Source organism: Colias eurytheme, chromosome 28 (assembly GCF_061535395.1).
Source record: "Colias eurytheme isolate Ceu_HAF_F1 chromosome 28, ilColEury1 Martin Lab GWU primary, whole genome shotgun sequence".
In the NCBI taxonomy this organism is placed as follows: Eukaryota; Metazoa; Arthropoda; class Insecta; order Lepidoptera; family Pieridae; genus Colias; species Colias eurytheme.
Window position 1 is genome coordinate 6,127,183 of NC_143007.1, and position 18,898 is coordinate 6,146,080.

At 32.1% G+C, this 18,898-nt stretch overlaps 1 protein-coding gene across 3 annotated transcripts in view; it reads left to right on the plus strand.

The window, feature by feature from the left end:
- Positions 1–18,898, plus strand: part of Gad1 (glutamate decarboxylase) — a 60,121-nt gene that overhangs the window by 28,571 nt on the left and 12,652 nt on the right. For all 3 annotated transcript variants that reach the window (XM_090117542.1, XM_090117541.1, XM_090117540.1), the window contains exons 4-9: positions 1,126–1,252; positions 13,380–13,577; positions 14,148–14,266; positions 14,708–14,848; positions 15,204–15,314; positions 16,712–16,779. In XM_090117542.1, coding sequence (XP_089973668.1) covers positions 1,126–1,252; positions 13,380–13,577; positions 14,148–14,266; positions 14,708–14,848; positions 15,204–15,314; positions 16,712–16,779 — 764 coding nt within the window. The remainder of the gene's footprint in view (positions 1–1,125; positions 1,253–13,379; positions 13,578–14,147; positions 14,267–14,707; positions 14,849–15,203; positions 15,315–16,711; positions 16,780–18,898) is intronic.

An 18,898-nucleotide genomic window follows, 5' to 3' on the forward strand; every position in this document is an offset into this window, starting at 1 on the left:
CAGTATATATTTAATAATGTTTTACATGTACACAAAAACGCGGACTTACACACAAAAGAAGAGATAGACACTGTTATGGCACAAGGAATAGAAATAAAATTGAAATGCCATTTTATAGGTTAGCTAAAGTTAAAAATTCATTTATGGGCCAAGGTATACGTTTTTACAATAGAATTCCTCATAGTATTAAAGAGTTTAGTAGTGTTAAATTTAAAACTTATTTAAAAAATGTATTAGTTCAGAGAGCCTACTACAGCATTAAGGAATATATGGAAGATGAAAATCCATGGAGGGTTGTCGCGTAAGAATAACAGGACAGTTCTTTGGCATATTATGATATTATATAATACTAGCGGTCCGCCCCGGCTTCGCCCGTGGTACATATGTATTTACTCTACATAAAAACCATCCTCGTACTTTAAGGAATATAATAAAAAAAGAATTATCGAAATCGGTTCAGCCGTTCTCGAGTTATGCGCTTACCAACACATTTCGCGATTCATTTTTATATATAAGACTAGCGGTCCGCCCCGGCTTCGCCCGTGGTACATATTTACGTTTTCTCTACGTAAAAACCATCCTCGTACTTCAAGGAATATAATAAAAAAAGAATTATCGAAATCGGTTCAGCCGTTCTCGAGTTATGCGCTTACCAACACATTTTGCGATTCATTTTTATATATAAGATTATGTAGTTAGATGTAAGTAACATGTAATGTAAAATTATATTGTATATGGACATGACTTTAAAAGAGCAACTATGGAGTTTCTTGCCGGTTCTTCTCCATAGATACTGCTTTCCGAATCGGTGGTAAATTTAAAGAATGTAATGACGATTCAAAAGTGCTTCTGGAAGAAGTCTAATTGAATAAATAAATGTTTGAGTTTGAGTTTGAGTTTGAACCCAAACGACTAGGACAAATGCTGAGTATGGTGGACAGTGGTGCATAATAAATTATTTAACGATTTCAGAAAAAGTGGTTTATAAATTAAAATACTGTTGTTTAAAAGTATATATTCTATACTATCGAATTGCGTGGTTCAGTTAAAAATATTTAATTTTATTTTTAAAAAGCTAGTTTGAACCGCTACGAATAGTTACTAAAATATAATAATCTTGTCCAGATCTTGGAGTTCAGAATGCCAGAGGAAATGCAGAAGATGCTGGACCTGCAGCTGCCCGACGAGCCGCTGCCCTTGAAGCAACTGCTGGAAGACTGCAAGATCACACTCAAACACCAGGTGAAGACGGGTAAGTTATCTATCCTTCCTACTAATATTATAAATGCGAAAGTTTGTGAGGATGGATGTATATATGTGTGTTTGTTATTCTTTCACGCAAATACGACTGAACCAATTACAATGAAATTGAGCACACATATAGAGGGTAACTTTGATTAACACATAGGATAGGTTATATCCCGGAAATCCCACAGGAACGGGAACTATGCGGGTTATTCTTTGAAAACGCGGGCAAAGCCGCGGGCGGAAAGCTACTTAATAATAAATATGTATGAAGTCTACCATACATAGCTCTACCATAGATATAAAACACAGTATAGTATTATATTATTATCTGTGGCTCTACTATCATCCAAACAGTGAAGGTAATTTGAACAGTAATAGCGGTATCATTCCGCACAGTCGAGTGCAAGCAATCATTCCGATACATTTGTACATTTAATTGAATTGTTTCACTGTGTTTGATAGGGGACGTAATGGCTGGAAAATGGTCCTTCGAGACCGGGAGAATTATGTGATATATCTTTTTTTGTGATATATATTTTTTATAGCTATAACTTTAAACTGGAATTTTATTATATTTTTCTGAGGATTTTGGTTATGCTTAGCATCTCTATATAAAGTTAAGATTTTTGTAAATAAAACTAATGTTGTGTTTGTTATGATTATTGATTAAAGGTTTCACATATACAAATAGAAGATTATTTAGTTCTAAAATGTTAATAATAACTAAATGCAGACTATCTAGTAACACATGCACTTTTAACATGCTTATTGATTCGATCCTATATTGCAAAGAAAATTTGAAAATTTCACAAAAAATTTTAAAGCTTTTCACAGTTCGAGCGACATCTTTCCATCGAGTCAGCTGGTACAACAGTAAAATAGAAATACCTATCGAATTTCTGTACATATTCCATGTTTTACACAGAGAAAATATCTTTGTCTTTACAAAAAACATGCAGGTTTTTAAAGATTTCAATCGTCATTTAAAAAGAGGATTTTCAAAGAAAGTTCTCGGCCCGCATTGTCGAATTATATGCTCCGTGGAGTGTAAACGAGGGTACTGTATGATTTCTACTTTTCAGACCATTTTTAAGTTTGAAAGAGGATTTTAGTAGGGAAAAAGTGTAAAAAAATCGTATAGTAATGCTTTATCCATATAAAAGACAGTGTAAGTTCGTTGTCTACCTTTTCAGGAAATATTTATCTACGCTTAGAAATAAATATTATGTACAACATACCTATCCATTTCAATGTGTTAGTTTTTTTTTTTGTTTTGTACTGTATGGGCAACGTATCTTTTAGAAAGTAATTATCGAGTTTTGCAATAATAACAATCTGGTAGTTTGGAAAAACTTCACTTATTTGTAAGTTATCAGAATTAAAAATTTCAGATTTTGTTGGAACTTTGATATTTCACAACATATTGTAGCGTATACCTATTATATTTTAAGATACATATTCTATGATTTTTTTTCACGCACTAGTAAGAATGGCTCTACATGTATCCATAGAAAATAGAAATTTCTTGCCTTTTTTAAATATGACCTTATGTTCATACATACCTTCTAACATTTATACTATAAAATATATTCCGGCGTAAAAATTTTATCACCTAGTATTTGAAAAGAGGATTTTAAGTGTAAAAAGTTTCGTAGAGCGCTTTATGCATAACGTAAGTTTGTGTGTTGAATCTTTCTTTATTTATTTTTTATTTATTTTTTATTTATTTTTACTATAAAAGCGTAGTATACCTTCCTCATTAGGGGCACCTAGAGGCACTTAATCTTACCAAAGTCGCACAATTCATTACAGTCAGGTGGCGCGGCTCAATTTGCCCCCAAATAAAAACAATGACGTCATAATCCGATGTAAAAGCCACGCGATTTGGGCTAGAGTGCCCTAATATTAAATCATTGGATTATGGGAAAGGGTGACCACGTGTTGTATTTTTTGGGGATATTCCCAGATGATTTTGTATCGCAGTATTATTTAAAGTCAAAAAGGACAAAAAACTACATTTCTGGACCGCATTATTTGAAAATACTAAAAAATCTGACTAGATAGTAAGAATAATAATAGTAGCTAGCAGCACGTATAATAAAATAGTGTCTTCTAGTTATAAGCAAGCAAAAAGCAAGAGAAATTAAGCGAACTTTTTAATTTAAACGTATTTAAAATTAAAATATAAAAATATCCCAAAAAATTGGAATTTAGTCACCCTCCGAGAATCTATGATGGATCCTCGGGCCATAGGTAGCTCGGATTATTCCATCGAGAGATAACGGCCATATTGTTGTGCAAATTTTATCATTTTCCAATATTTTCCGCCATTATCTGTGCTTTACCGCGAAAAGCTTTCAGTGGGATAGTTAAATGACGCCATTTTAATAGATAAAATAGATATTTTATTGAAGAACAACATAGGTAGGTATCCATAAGTAGTAGATACCTAGATGTGTATTATAAAAGTTAAAAACAATAAGAATATATTAATGCTCTAGTTATTTTACAAAATGCAGATAATATGTCTGTGTAAACTTCCGTATAAAGAATCACAAGGTGAAAATAATATATCAAAAAATAAATATGTGAGAAAAACAATTTATTCGACCCATTCAATCGTTATTATATAGTGCGATAGAGCTGCAGAAAAAATAAATAATAAAGTATTTTTATCTTATTTGTTATTATGATTAAAAATTATTATTCAAAATTATATTTATAAAACATTTTTATCGTTGCTATATTTGCCAAAACAAATCAGTCTCATTTCTCATACACAAATAATTCACTTACGGTATGAATAGCTCTTGTTAGAGCAAACTTGATCAAAATTACGTGCTTCGGTAACAAATTGTTGTATGAATTGCGGCTAATATCACAGATAATTAATTTATTATTATATCCCTAATACTATCTACACATATTTGCACACGTATTTTGGATATGTCAAAAATAATACAATCAATTAGGTGCGTTGCGAGTAAAATTTCATGGTCGCGTCGTGGCAATACCGTCACTATATGGAGTAAGGCGACGATTTTGGTATCTTTTATTTTTTTTTTAATCTTGCCAAAGAAATTTCACTTCTGACACGTATGCTCGGGACACACGCTCCTTTTTGTTGATTTAATTGCAAAATTGTTTCACTACAACTACGAATATAATATTTATATCGTCTTACAAATTGGTTATTTCAAAATTTATAGTGCCAACAGCACAGAGTATAAACATGGAAAACTCGCGCCAAAAACCAATGATACCACGAACTAAAACAAATCAAATTCCAAATCATTGTTATTCAAACAACTATCACCAAACCACAATGCCGGCTGATTGCTATTCGCTGTCACTTTGACAGGCACGTGGCACGCGGGAAAAATTATAACCTCAAAACTAACCCTACAACGTGGCTGCAAATAATCAATTGTGTGTTTTATTCCTATACGAAGCGCAGAATATTGTTTCTGGCAGATATTTAAGGGGTGTGGCCGCTTGGGAGTGTGATAAGTATGTTCGAAGTTGCTGAGGGTACTTGAATCCTCGTTTTGTGTTTTATCAGGCCATTATTTATAATCTGTGGTAGTGACACTATCTGTATGACGTGTGGATGGCTATTATACTTTTTATGAACGATGGACGCAGGAAACAGAAAATAGATGGCTTTTCGAATAAAATACAAAAGATAAGAACCACAATATTGTTGATTTTATGTTATTTTTTAAAACCATTAGGATTAGGAAGTCACAGATATAGGAAGTACTTATCTTATTTAAAAATTATCAACAATTAGCGACATCGTTTAATTATTTTGAAACAAAACTTAAATACACTTTTGGTTTCGTTTATCGTTATAAATGTTATCATTCCAACCGGTCCATCATTCATAATCGACTGGCTTAACCCTCAAAATTCAAACTGAAAATATAAACAAATCATTCAAGTAATTTGGCCGAAAGTACCCACATCAGTGTTGCCCTCTTCAATATAGATTAAGCACGAATTACGTAACACCTGAACTAGAATTAATTGCAGCCCCATCTGCACAGCGAAGGGGCTTATATTAAATTCCTTGTGATGAATTAATATTATTTTTGCACTGGCATCCCTTGATACACCCAGTATTGTAAAATCAACTTTATGATACAGCAATAAGATTCATTTTGACATGTCTGCGGTTGGAATATCTCTAGTCTAAATGTTATGTTGTCAGATTCGAAGTATTGGGAGTAAAATTAATGTCTGTGCAATAAACTTGTTGGCTTATAGGAAAATGGGTTTTAATATAATGCCAAGTAGGTTCACATTTAGTTATTTATGACGGAGGGGTAGATTTTTATCTGTTCTAAAGAATGCGTAATAAAAACGTTGGCTACTGACAAGAATAGTCTGAATAGAGAATTTATTTATAATTTCTTTTGAAAAGAATTTTTGCTTCTTTATGTACACGATTTTTTGGCTTTTTGCATACACACTATATTAATAAGTTATAAGACCTTGTTTCAATTATTTATGGAATTAATGTCATAAAACTTTGAGTTCTAATAAAATCTATTGTATATAATAATTCACATCGTCTTTGTAATATACAATTAATGTTCACTGTGCACAGAAAATAGCACACAACTATGTATAATCTTCCTCAATCTATAGTAAATATTTGTTTTTTTTTTAACTTTGACAGCTTCTAAACGAAATATAGAAAAAAAATACGTTTAAAAAATATATGTTATAATATAATAGAGAACCTCAATAAAGGTCCAAATGGAATATCGATTGAATCTAAACGGCCCATCATACAACCGGATATTAAAGCAACGCCGCGTGCCATAACAAGCTTATCTTGTAAAAAGAGATAGTGGAGTCGATGGGACCCCGGGGTCCCGTGGGGCGGTTTATCAAGCGCCGCAGATGAGGGTTTGTAAATAATATTAAATGTTTTTGAACGAGATTTGAAATTAGCGTATTGTGTGGATTATTTGAATATGTAATAGATTATTTGGTTATTGATTTTTGTTGATCGTATTTAATTTAATGTTAAGTAATTTTTGCTACGGATACTTTTTATTAGTCAGTTTAATTGGAAAAGGTAAAATTAATTTGGCTCTACCTCGGCTCTATTATGTCCTTATATTATCTAGTATATGTATAGTTACAATATTACAGATTATTATATTATAATGGACAGTAATGAGTATTACTATAATATCTGCTAGTTAGCTGGGGTCCATTCCTCTTCGAATTAGTTGAAGTAATAAAAAAAACTGAATCTGTCAATTAACAAAGTAACTGTAAGTATGTAAAGTTTTCACGCCTATTTTGATGAAACAATAGAGAACTCCAAACTGTGAAGCCTATTTTCATGAAATTTGAAATAGAGATAGATTAAAACTGCCCATTAGCTAGTATGTATTTAATAGTTACTTTCTATCCTAATTCCACGAGGAAATTCCGTTTTCATATTCAATATTGATGTATTGATATCTTGGATATCTTACGGTCAAAAGTATCGGATATGTATCAATACTCCGGTTAAATGACGCGTGGTATTATATCCGGGTCCCGGATACAGGACGATATCCGGACGGATATGTGCTATTGTTTGCTTTTTGGTGTGTAAAATTAGCTATTTCGGTTGCAGTAACAGTAAAGTGTAGCTTTTTCGAGTGAAACTTTTTTAGGCACGTTGAGAGTAAATTTACAAGGTCGCGTCATGGCAATACTGTCACGTTATGAAGTAAGGCGACGACAAAGAAGTTTCACTTCTGACATGTGTGCTCGGCACACACGCTCTCTTTTTTTTATTAAAAAAGTTTTGGTGTAAGAATGTATTAATTGCATTTAAATGTCCAACTTGAAATATTTAGGTTTAAGTAGCGTTTAGCTACTATTATGTATTCTGTGGTTTAAACTGTATAAAAAATAATTTTAGCTGTTTAACATTATTTTGTTTAGGGAGTGAACAGATAAAATTTAAACACAAATAATTTTAAAAACATAGAATGTCGTAAAACTTTTAATAAAAATATACAAGTAGGTATCTATTCCTAATTATTTCCTTATTCCTAAAAGCAAGCATTAAGGTGATTCCTACGATCTGTTCCCAGCCAATGTCCCGCTAGATGGTGCTGAATTCTACATTTCTAGTTTATTTGAGTTTTTGCGTAATTGGAAAAGATTAAGGTCGTAGGAATAGTCATGGCGGTTACTGAATATTATATTTTATTGAAATATGTCATATCATTGCCTTAAAATCCACCCAATTCGGTAAAAAAATGCATTATAACATCTGTCATTGCATACAGGGTCGTTTACACACACAGACGTATACAAAAATGATAAAGATTTAAGTCTAGATGGCGTGAATGTAAAACAAGTAGGATTGTTATAAAAATAAAAGTTATATTTGTTGGCGTAAACTATTTTGTTGTAATTTTGGGAAATAAATAATGTCAAAATTGATTACAATAAAACGCAGTTTTATTTTATTACATTACACTATTGTTTTTTTTATCAAAACATGTATTTGAAGTAGCATATACCTATGATATAATATTATGCTAAGAATAATTATTCATACAACAACAAATCTAAAACACTATTTACTATGGAAAAAAACCAGGAAGGTGAAAAAGATATTTACGATTTCGACGCACTCGACTTTTAGTAAAATATAGTAGGTAAAAATTAAACAATGGTAATGTAAATTCTAAACAAACTACTACCAAAATACAATTAGAACAAAAATCATTTGACTTGTTTATTTCACCCAGAGGCCAGAGGCGGCTCGTGACAAAATTGTATAGTTGTTCACTTGAAATAAAACAACGAAAATACAATAGCGTTCGGGATGATTTATTACAAAAAAATGAGCACCACATTTTATAAATGTCTATAACACTAAAAATTACAAAGTACAGGCTATTTCAAAACGAATTCAATGACTAGGTATCAATAATTAGTAAATCACCGAATTTGCATTCGCGAGCGTAGGTATCCATAGTGTTTGTCACTGACGGTCACTGACCTCTATAACTTATAGTTATAGAGGTCAGTGGTGTTTGTTGTGTAAACATGTATGTATTTGAGTAGTTAGTAGCATATTATATTCTGAATTTCTGATCCATGCCTATTCACTCAAAACTAATAACACTAATGATTTGTAACAGTAAATTATTTCAATAGGTAGGTATTTGAACATTTCCCAACAAGACGTAAGAATAATTATTCGTAGGTATACAAGATACAATAACAAATCTAATACACTATTTATTATTTTATTATTTACTAGCGGTCCGCCCCGGCTTCGCCCGTGGTACATGTTTACGTTTTCTCTCCATAAGAAGTAATAGCTAGAGAGCTAGCGCAAAGCTACCTGTATGTATTTGACCAGACCTGGATTTTTGTGTGTTGATTCCCCTATACCTACTATACATGAGATGAGGAGTCACTAAGCCCAGAGTGGTGGACGGGGCGCGCGCTTAGGTAAGACAGGTGGAAATTTTTGGCGAACTTTGAAACCATTTGACCACGTCTGCCATTTTGATATTTGAAAATAGATTATTATTACTATCGGAAAATAACAATGGCAGACCATTATCACGCGGATAACATTCTGGCAGACACTTATGAAAGTGCTGAAAAAAATACAATTTTGAAAGTATTTGACCAGATCTGCCATTCATATATTTTATTTATTAGGGTCTTAAAAACTTATTTTCGAAACGGCAGACATTTTCATTGCGTACAGACTTCAGCAGACAACAAAACTTTACAGACTTCAGCAGTCAACAAGACTTAGCTTCTACATGGTCAGATGTATATATGTATTACGTTCCCTGACCTTACATCAATGATTTACTTTATTAATGTTTTTATGGTCATTTACATTTAATTTTGAAAACTATGGAATAAAATTTATAAATTTGATGATACAAAACTAAATATACATTTGTAAAGAATCTCAAATATAAAATTGTGTTGCAAATAACAAATCATATATTTAGTTTATTTCTTTATTTAAGAAACAATTAACAATTACAAAACAACATAAAAAAACACGCATGCATTTATTGAAATGTTCATTCATCATCACTATCGTATGGCGTTGTGTGACTCGTCTTCATAATCCATTGAATCGGATTCTGTAAAAGTAAAACGTAAATTATATAATAAAAGAAATGAGTAAAGTCAAAAATAATTATTAAAGAGTTAATCATTATAAACTTACCTAGTAAGGCAATGCCTTTGATGTCGCACGATGCCGCCGCGCCGCCAGTGTAGGTACTTCTGCTGCTACATGAAAATATGCTAGGGTTGCAACAAATGGGAAATAAAACAATTGTGATTATTACTATTATGATGTAATCATTTATTCATATATACATTCAAAACAATTGCGATTATTAAATCTGATGTAATTATTTTTTCATAAATATATAATTATTATTAATTACATAATATATTGCACTGTGAAATATTTACGTATCACTTTATTTTTGATGTTCTTAATTGTCTTTTATAAAATTTTAGTGACGCATTCGCATTGGGATCAACAATCCGATAAGAAAAGAATGGAGACAACATATACATAGCTTTGATTTCAATTCTACAGATACAAAATATACAATCTATCTAAAATGATACAACGGATGTTTCCTGCGTTTTCTCGTCAAAATACCGAAACAACGTAATTATTGTATAGTAGTTGGGCGTGAAAGTAAAAAAACAAATGAAAAGTGTTTTCCATATGATTATTTATTAAATTTACGCGATTAAGAATAATTTCAACGATACAATTTAGTAACCGAGAATTCAGAGGATTAAAGAAAATACCTGCCTGATCATTTTATCAAACTCTAAAAGAATTATGGTTATTTCGCATCACTCGGTTTATTAGTTTGGTAATAATTATTAAAGGTAGTTACAACCCTAGCCATTGAGTCGAACGGTAGGCAACACAATATCGACTTTGTGCGGGTACATAATTATGGTACATTTCTTCTTGCTGTGAAGCGTAATTATTATTATTAAGATTTTTTAGGCTATTTTGAATCAGCTGTTCTAATTTAATTCTAGAAATTTATTAAAACGTGATTTTTTTAAAAGTATATTATGAGTTTATAAATACCTCAACCAATAGTTATTGTGTCCTATCCTCATTTCTTTATATCTTGGTAGTTAACTAAAGTGTTAAATTTACATAACCTCAACAACAACATTTACACTGCCACTGCACTAAAACTAATATGGAATCCATCACACAGTCTATTGATCAGATGTTTGAAGTGTTTAACCACAGAATGGATGAGTTCCAAAAGGATCTCCAGACAATTTCAACAGCCCCAATGGGTAGCCCGTCTTCTAAATTAGCGTCTGAATTTACAGTCTTTCGCACATTTGTCTTGACATCACTACAGTGTCTACAGTCTGAGGTTATCCTCCTGAGTAACAAAACAAAAGTACCTACGACGGACGACCACGCTTCGAGTTGCCAAAGTAAAGCAAGCAAGTTTTCCATTTTTCTGTATGAGTAGACAGAACTTCAAAATGCCACCTGCTACGGTTTATATTATGAACGATGGTTATAAAAATAAAAGTTATATATGTTGGTGTAAACTATTTTATTGATCAATAATTTTGGAATTTAAAACTGTCAACATTGATTACAATAAAACGCAGTTTTATTTTATGACACTATTGTTTTTTTATCAAAACATGTATTTGAAGTACCATATAATATTATGCTGATCCAAGCATTTTCACTCAAAACTAATATCACTAATGATTTGTAAAAGTAAATTATTTCAATATACATTTCATAACGAACAAGTAAGAATAATTATTATTATTCCTACCTACAACAACAAACCTAAAACACTATTTACTATGGGAAAATAACCAGGAAGGTGAAAAACATTATATTACCTATTATTTACGATTTCGACGCACTCGACTTTTAGTAAAATATAGTAGGTAAACATAATATTATGGTTTTGATTTTTGCTACTAGTATAAGAAAACTGCGTGTTCAAACTACTTGTTTGTCTGAAAATTCGGAAGTAGGTAGGTACTTTGGTAGTTTACCGATTTATAATAATATTGTATATATCGTTGTTTAAAAAATATTCAAACACAATAAAATATGATATACTGATTTATCACTGGTTTCAGTGATGAACATGAGTCAATGTTAGCCACTATACTTTCGTCATACGTGTGTATGATTGATGTGATTTGCAACGTGGTGATATTTCAGAAAAATCACGGGTCAAATTGTCCCACCGAAAATATAACTGCGTTATAAGAATAACTATACCCACGATAAATTATACATAATACAATATAGTCTCAAATGCATACTAGTGAAATATTTTATTTGAATCAATAAAATAGAAAAAAAATAAAAAATAATAATAATACAAAAATAAATTCACAACACAAGAAAATCCGCGCGCAAATCATAGCGCGTGACAATGAAATCAAGAACTTTCGAGCCGACGCGACGCGGACGACGAAGGAGCCTAACAAAAGTACCTACCTACAATCATAGGCGGCTCGTGACAAAATTGTATGGCCGTGTTCACTTGAAATAAAACAACGAAAATAGGTACCTACAATAGCGTTAGCAGTACAAAAAAATGAGCACCACATTATAAATGTCTATTTATACACTAAAAATTATAGAGTATTTCAAAACGAATTCAATTATTATTTAGCAATAATTAGAAAATCCCCGAATTTGCATTCGTGATCGTATTCATAGTGTTTGTCTACACTAATATTATAAAGAGGAAAACTTTGTTTGTTTGTTTGATTGTAATGAATAGGCTCATAAACTACTGGACATTTTACCAATGTTTGCAAGTTTGTGATTACTTTGATAGTTTACCGATTTATAATAATTGTATACTTATATCATTGTTTAAAAATATTCAAACACAATATGATATAGGTACTGATTTATCACTGGTTTCAGTGATGAACTGATGAGTCAATGTTAGCCACAATACTAATCACTTTCGTCATACATGTGTATGAACTATGATTGATGTGATTTGGAATGTGGTGAAATTTCATAAAAATCACGGGCCAATTTTTTGTTTTGAATCCCACCGAAAATACATATATTACTAATTGCGTTATTAGAATAATTAATTACTATACCCACGATCAATTATTACAATTTACAATATAGTCTCAAATGCATACTAGAGAAACATTGCAATTTGAATCAATTAAAATGCATAGCATACAAAAATAAATTCACAACACAAGAAATTCCGCGCGCAAATCATAGCGCGTGTCAATGAAATCAAGAATGTAATTTTATATCAAGCCGATGACGACGCCGAACTAAAGTACCTACAGTACCATTTACCTTCAGTGTACAATACAGTTTACAGACCTACGACGGACGAACAATAATGAGTAATAAATTGTTTACAAAAAAAAACATAGTTTCTAAGGTCATTAGTTTTATTTTATTTTATTGTTATTTTCTTTGAACGATTGGAAATGAAATTACTCAATTTTTACACAGAACTTTGATTTATTAGAATTATGCTCATTATGTATAAGATAACGAACGCGAATGCACGACATCTAGCGCGTCAATGTCTAAACATCGCCTTTCGTTTAGACATGATTGACGCGCTAGATCTGTAATAAGTATATAGTCTATGCGCTAGATGTCGTGCTTTATGTCGTGTTTCGCTTGGCAAAAGTCACGCACACTACTGTAGAAGTGTCAAATTTTTCCGGTATTTTACTGTTGTTTTTCTAAGTAAATATTGTAAATTATTGATTAAAAAGGTCGAACGCGCACACATTTCATTATAGAGAAGTGATAAAATGATTAGTTTTAAAGAAATAGTGTCTGTGTTAAGTGTTTAGAGGTAATCAAAAATGTATGGAGGGACGGTCGGAACATCCACCTTAAACAAAGAATTTAAAGCTTTATCTAAGCTTTTTTGTGTCACTCTACAATCTTGTGTTCAAGATGTAATAAAAAAAAAACTGTATAAGCAACAGCGTACAGACATCAGACAATGTGGAGCATCTTGTAATTCCTAACATGTGGAGCTGCTAATAAGCCTAAACTTGTTAACTACAAAGTCCTGATCTTCCAGGGCACCCCCACTTCTTCAACCAGCTGTCCTGCGGGCTGGACATCATCTCTCTAGCGGGCGAGTGGCTCACAGCAGCCGCTAACACCAACATGTTCACCTATGAGATCGCTCCAGTGTTCATCTTGATGGAAAACGTCGTGCTGCAGAAGATGAGGGACATGATTGGATGGAAGAGTGGGGACTCTATTTTGGCGCCGGGTAATTATTCTTATTGTTAACTTAAGCTTATAGGCAGTTTAAGAGTTAGTTGTTTATCTTGATTTACCATGATGCTGATTGATTTTCTTAACGTGCAAATAAGGTTATGACCCCTGTTATATCTCGCCAGATTATTGACGTATTTACGATACAATATATTATGTAGTTGATCTCCTGATCAACTACATAAGTCATGTACTCCTGTACATAACAGTATTTTTTTCTGAATAAATATTTTTTTTAATCTATTCTGTCTTGATCGCGTCCGAACCATTACTGAATGTTATTAAAAAAAACATTTATCATATTATGTAAAACAGTTTTCCATACATATTTTGAAGCCAGTTCAACAGTTTACTTTGTACATCTTGTTGTTATTTATAGTTGAATCATGCCATCTTACTTTTACCTCTAATCGTGTGTGCGTTGCCGCGTTTTTGAAGATCAAAATATGTTACCTATATACGTACACATTCGTACTTATAATATCATTGTATTCAACAGTCTACTGTCTTGCTTTCTAAATACCGAATACCTTTATTTCTTAATACCGTATACCTTTAAAACCAGGTGGTTCGGTCTCCAATCTGTACGCGTTCCTGGCGGCGCGCCACCACAAGTTCCCTCAGTACAAGGAGAAGGGGCTCACTAGTATACCTGGCCAGCTTGTGATGTTCACCTCCGATCAGGTACGCTCCTCAACACCAGGTGGTAGTACAACTACTAACCTGTAGGCTATGGAGTGAGAAATTAGAACTGAGATACTGCTGGTAAAAGATACAATTTGTGCTGATAAATTAATCATGAAATATATCTGTAAATCTTCCACATTTTTTGCAAAATAAATCATTCAAATAAATCTTGTTTTTGACTCGCTTTTGTAAACATTTTTATGTAGAAAGGAATATTTTGACGTGATTTTCATGAATATCAAGTTAAAGTGAAACTTTTTATGCTGATCGAGTTCCGATGACAATATAATTTAATTAGTTTGTTGTTAGCTCACATCTTCATTATTACTATGTGAATTTGTTATATTTTCCAGGCGGTAAAACTTGTAGTTCAGTTTTCAATTTAACTGTGTTTAAGTTTATATCGTACATAATTATTAATATTTTATTACCTTATAGTGCCACTATTCAGTAAAGTCCTGCGCGTCCGTGGGCGGACTTGGCACGGACTACTGCGTGTGCGTGCCGTCCGACGAGCGCGGGCGCATGATCCCCGCCGAGTTGGAGCGACTCGTGCGCTCCCACCGGGACCGCGGACATGTGAGTGTGTGTGTGTGAGCGTGTCATGTGTGAACGTGTTATGTCTGAACGAGCTATGTATGATAGTGTTAAGTGTGAGTGTGCCATATGTGCGTGTGTTGTGGTGAGCGTGCCAAGTGTGGAACTTGCGAGTGCATCATGTGTTAAATTAAAATTGTATTGTGTGATAGTGACACGTTACCTGTACGAGCGTGCTATGTAACTTGTGCGTGCCATCATGCCATTAACTACATAATACATATAGATATGAATACATATTATTCTTTGATTTTTGATTACTATCACTTGTTCTGAATATCTTGTTTCTTAAAAATGTATGTTCTAATATAGTATTTATATGTATTTTTTTCGTTAGGTGCCTTTCTTCGTGAACGCCACTTCAGGCACGACGGTGCTGGGCGCGTTCGACCCGCTCACTGAGATCGCGGACATCTGCCAGAAATACGACATGTGGATGCATGTTGATGTAAGTGTATTGTCTATACCTTAGAGTATAGATATATATCTATAGAGCGCGAACAACCAAGTGGGAACAGTAGGCACAGGTGGGAACAACACGACGTTCCCGCCGCGCGCGCTCGTAGTCGTGGTTGAGTGCTGACGAAGTGCGTTGCTTTGGAATTTTTTTCATATTTACGAATAAACATTGTGAAATGTGCAGTTCTATCTTGCAAAAACGATACTAGAAAATACACAAAATTGAAATCCAGTATCACATTTCATCAGTAAGTCGATATTTATACTTATTTTTATGAAAATAAATTTAGCATCGCGGGGGTGAAGGGGAGGTGGGAGGCGGACACGCGCAGGCTGGCTCGCGCGCCTCACTGCCGCCACGTGATCTTAGTGATGTGACCTGACCAACGCTGTACTCGATAGAAAGTTTACTAGAAGAACTATATTAATTTAACAAATTATTTATATAACTTTAAAATTAAAACTCTTTTAAAAATTTATTATATATAAATTTGTGCTGTGTTTTGTATGATACACTTTTTAATATTATGAATGCGAATGTATTACTTATAGTGATGTAAAGTATGTAATGTTACGATATATTTTCTGAACCGCTAAATTGATTTTGAAGATTTTGATAATAGAATGGATAAAGTTAAATAAAAAAATTATTAATATTATTTATTATATTATCATTTTAAATTATTAATTATTTCTTATTTTTATTTAACATTTTTAAAACATTATTATTATTTTTTGATTTATTATTAAAGAAATAAGTAGCACTAAACCCGATTTTTTTTTACTAACTTTATTATTTAAAAAGTACTCACGTTTTTCTGATATTCCAATTAAACATATTTTTTTAAAGTACATACTTATAATTAATAATAATAAAAGAAATATTCAAATGGAATAAACAAACTTTATTCAGTTGGTAAAAAAATTTAAAATTACATATTTATACTTTATTCATATATTTTTCCTTTAATAACTTATTGAACATAAAATTTACATTGATACATATTTATTTACATAACTTATCGATAGTTCAACACGCAATTGATACCTACCCATCCCTATTTGTCACACACACATCTATATAGTATCTATAGCTTATCTGCCTACGATGTGCACTGAGCAATTTGTGCAATACACGCGCTCTATACTATTGTATAATATATACTCTAAGGTCTATACACTAAGGTCTATACTAACACATACTAATATTGTGCAAATATTAACTCTTAAGAATAAGTAGTTTTAACAAACCGACCTAGCGGAAAATTTTTATAGGTGCAAATTCCATTTTATTTTCGAGATTTCGATTAAAGCTCTTAAATCAGCACTTTTTATGTAAAGATTGGTATTATATTTGAATAATAATTATGATTGTTTGGTCTGCAGGCGGCCTGGGGCGGCGGTTTGTTGTTCTCCAAGAAATACCGTCATCCACGACTAACTGGTATTGAAAGGTAAGTGTAACCAACACATAACATTAATCGCTAAATCCTAAGTCTGACACACAGTATATATTTACATTTTGTATAAGAACTTATTTTTATCCGAGGTTGCTGAATTATTTCAGCAACCTCGGATATATTATTATACAAATTCAAAATACAATAAACAATTTTCAAAAAGGCAAAAAAGGCAGTCATATCGCTAAAATAGCAATCTATTACAGACAATCTGGTGGACAAGGAACCGTATATTTGATAAAAACGTTCAATAAAAACAAACATTGAGATGATGATACAAAAAATAAAATAGTGCTAAGAAATGTAGAGAATTTTGTTTAAAGTTAAACACAACCAAAATTGAATTCGCTGTAATTTCCCGAAGTAAAATTGATTAATGATTTATTGAAGTTACTACTTATCATTGAATTAACGTTCAAAATACCTACCCACATTCGCTAATCGATTAGCCATATTTAAACACACGCAAGCTTCATTATGGCTCAGTGTCGCACGGTTCGTCGCGCGCGCCTGACGCATTACCGGTGATGGATGGCGATTAATTCCCTTTGATTCCTGGATTTGCCTGTCATGTATTGGGGAAATGTTTTAGTAGGTTAAAAGATGGGTTTTCTGTTTGTTTTACATAGATCTGATGAGCTCTATATAAATAGAGCAGCTAATTGTAAGTTGAATTAGAATATTAATATAGATAAAAATACATGTATTTAAATCTCAATTAATTGATTAAATCACAAATGTAAAATTTACTTTTAGGTAACTAGTTATGTTTATAATTAACGCGTTTGAATAAATAACAGTTTTAAATATAAAAGCTGAAACGATAGGATACAACTATTCACTGCTAAATCACATACTAGAATACTAGAATAATAGATATATTTTACATTAATTAATATATATCTATTTTTGTTGATACTAACAACTTCATTGCTATCAAACACATCTAACATGGAACTGATTTCATTTTTCTAAAAAGCTCACATGAATACGGAACCCAAACTTATAAAGCTCGACAATCAATTAAAGCGCCCTCGTAAAAAACAAAGTACGTTCCGACACAATTTGCCCATTTATCAAACACCACTGCCGCCTCTCACACCGAAACGTAGTGACATCACAGAGGTTTAATATGACGTCACTTATAATAAATAATTAAATATGATAAGACATAAAATTATGTGGTAACTTGTAGGCTGGTGCAAGATTAAAAATTACATCATGCAAAATAAAAGAAGAGATAGAAAGTATGTTGCTTAACATAATAAAATCATTTTAGAACGCATTACGTAATATTCTCTCTCATATTTTACATACCTACAGAGAACAGCACTGGATTTAATAACTACTCGAAGTAGGTAGTAGGTAATACAAATCTATCAAGATTTATTTTGCGACTAAATTTAGCCTATTTCCTTTCCCTACAAGGATGAATCCTTTGAAATAAACTACAAAAAATATGAATCCCTGAAAATAGAATTTACAATACGAGACTGAATTTATCAATTTATTTAATCAACGAAAATTAACATAATCGGTCACTAATATAATTTACCCATATGAGTAATAATTTATAAGCGGTAACCAATGTAGCATGATGATTTCTTGCACATAAAAAATATGAACTCTACATTTCTTCGCATTCGGTGTGACACAGGCTACGGACCCCGAACTAAGAGGGATTAAGGCTAAAACGTACGGAACCCGACAACTGTGTCAATAGCAGATAGAATATGTATTTGCATTCACACTTAGCTATTTGGATTTCAATTTATAATGCGCTAGTAACTTAAACGTAACTTAGGAAAGTTATAATGTTTGCAAAGAAATAACAATAGACTCGAATACATTGTAATTTATTATTATATCAAGTTAAATAAAGCATTCTAGTTTTAATTTAATTATTAAGATTAGCGTATATTTCATTATTAGCATAGTCAGCCTGAATCGTAAAAACGAAATAATTTGGAAAATCCAAAAGTGCACGCCTCATAATTTTTTTTTTATAAATATTTATTAATTAGGTATTATTTTTGTTTATTTAATAACAATTAAACCACATCGAATCAGACCCTGAAAAATGAAAGGGTTCTATTCCTGAGCATACTCAAGC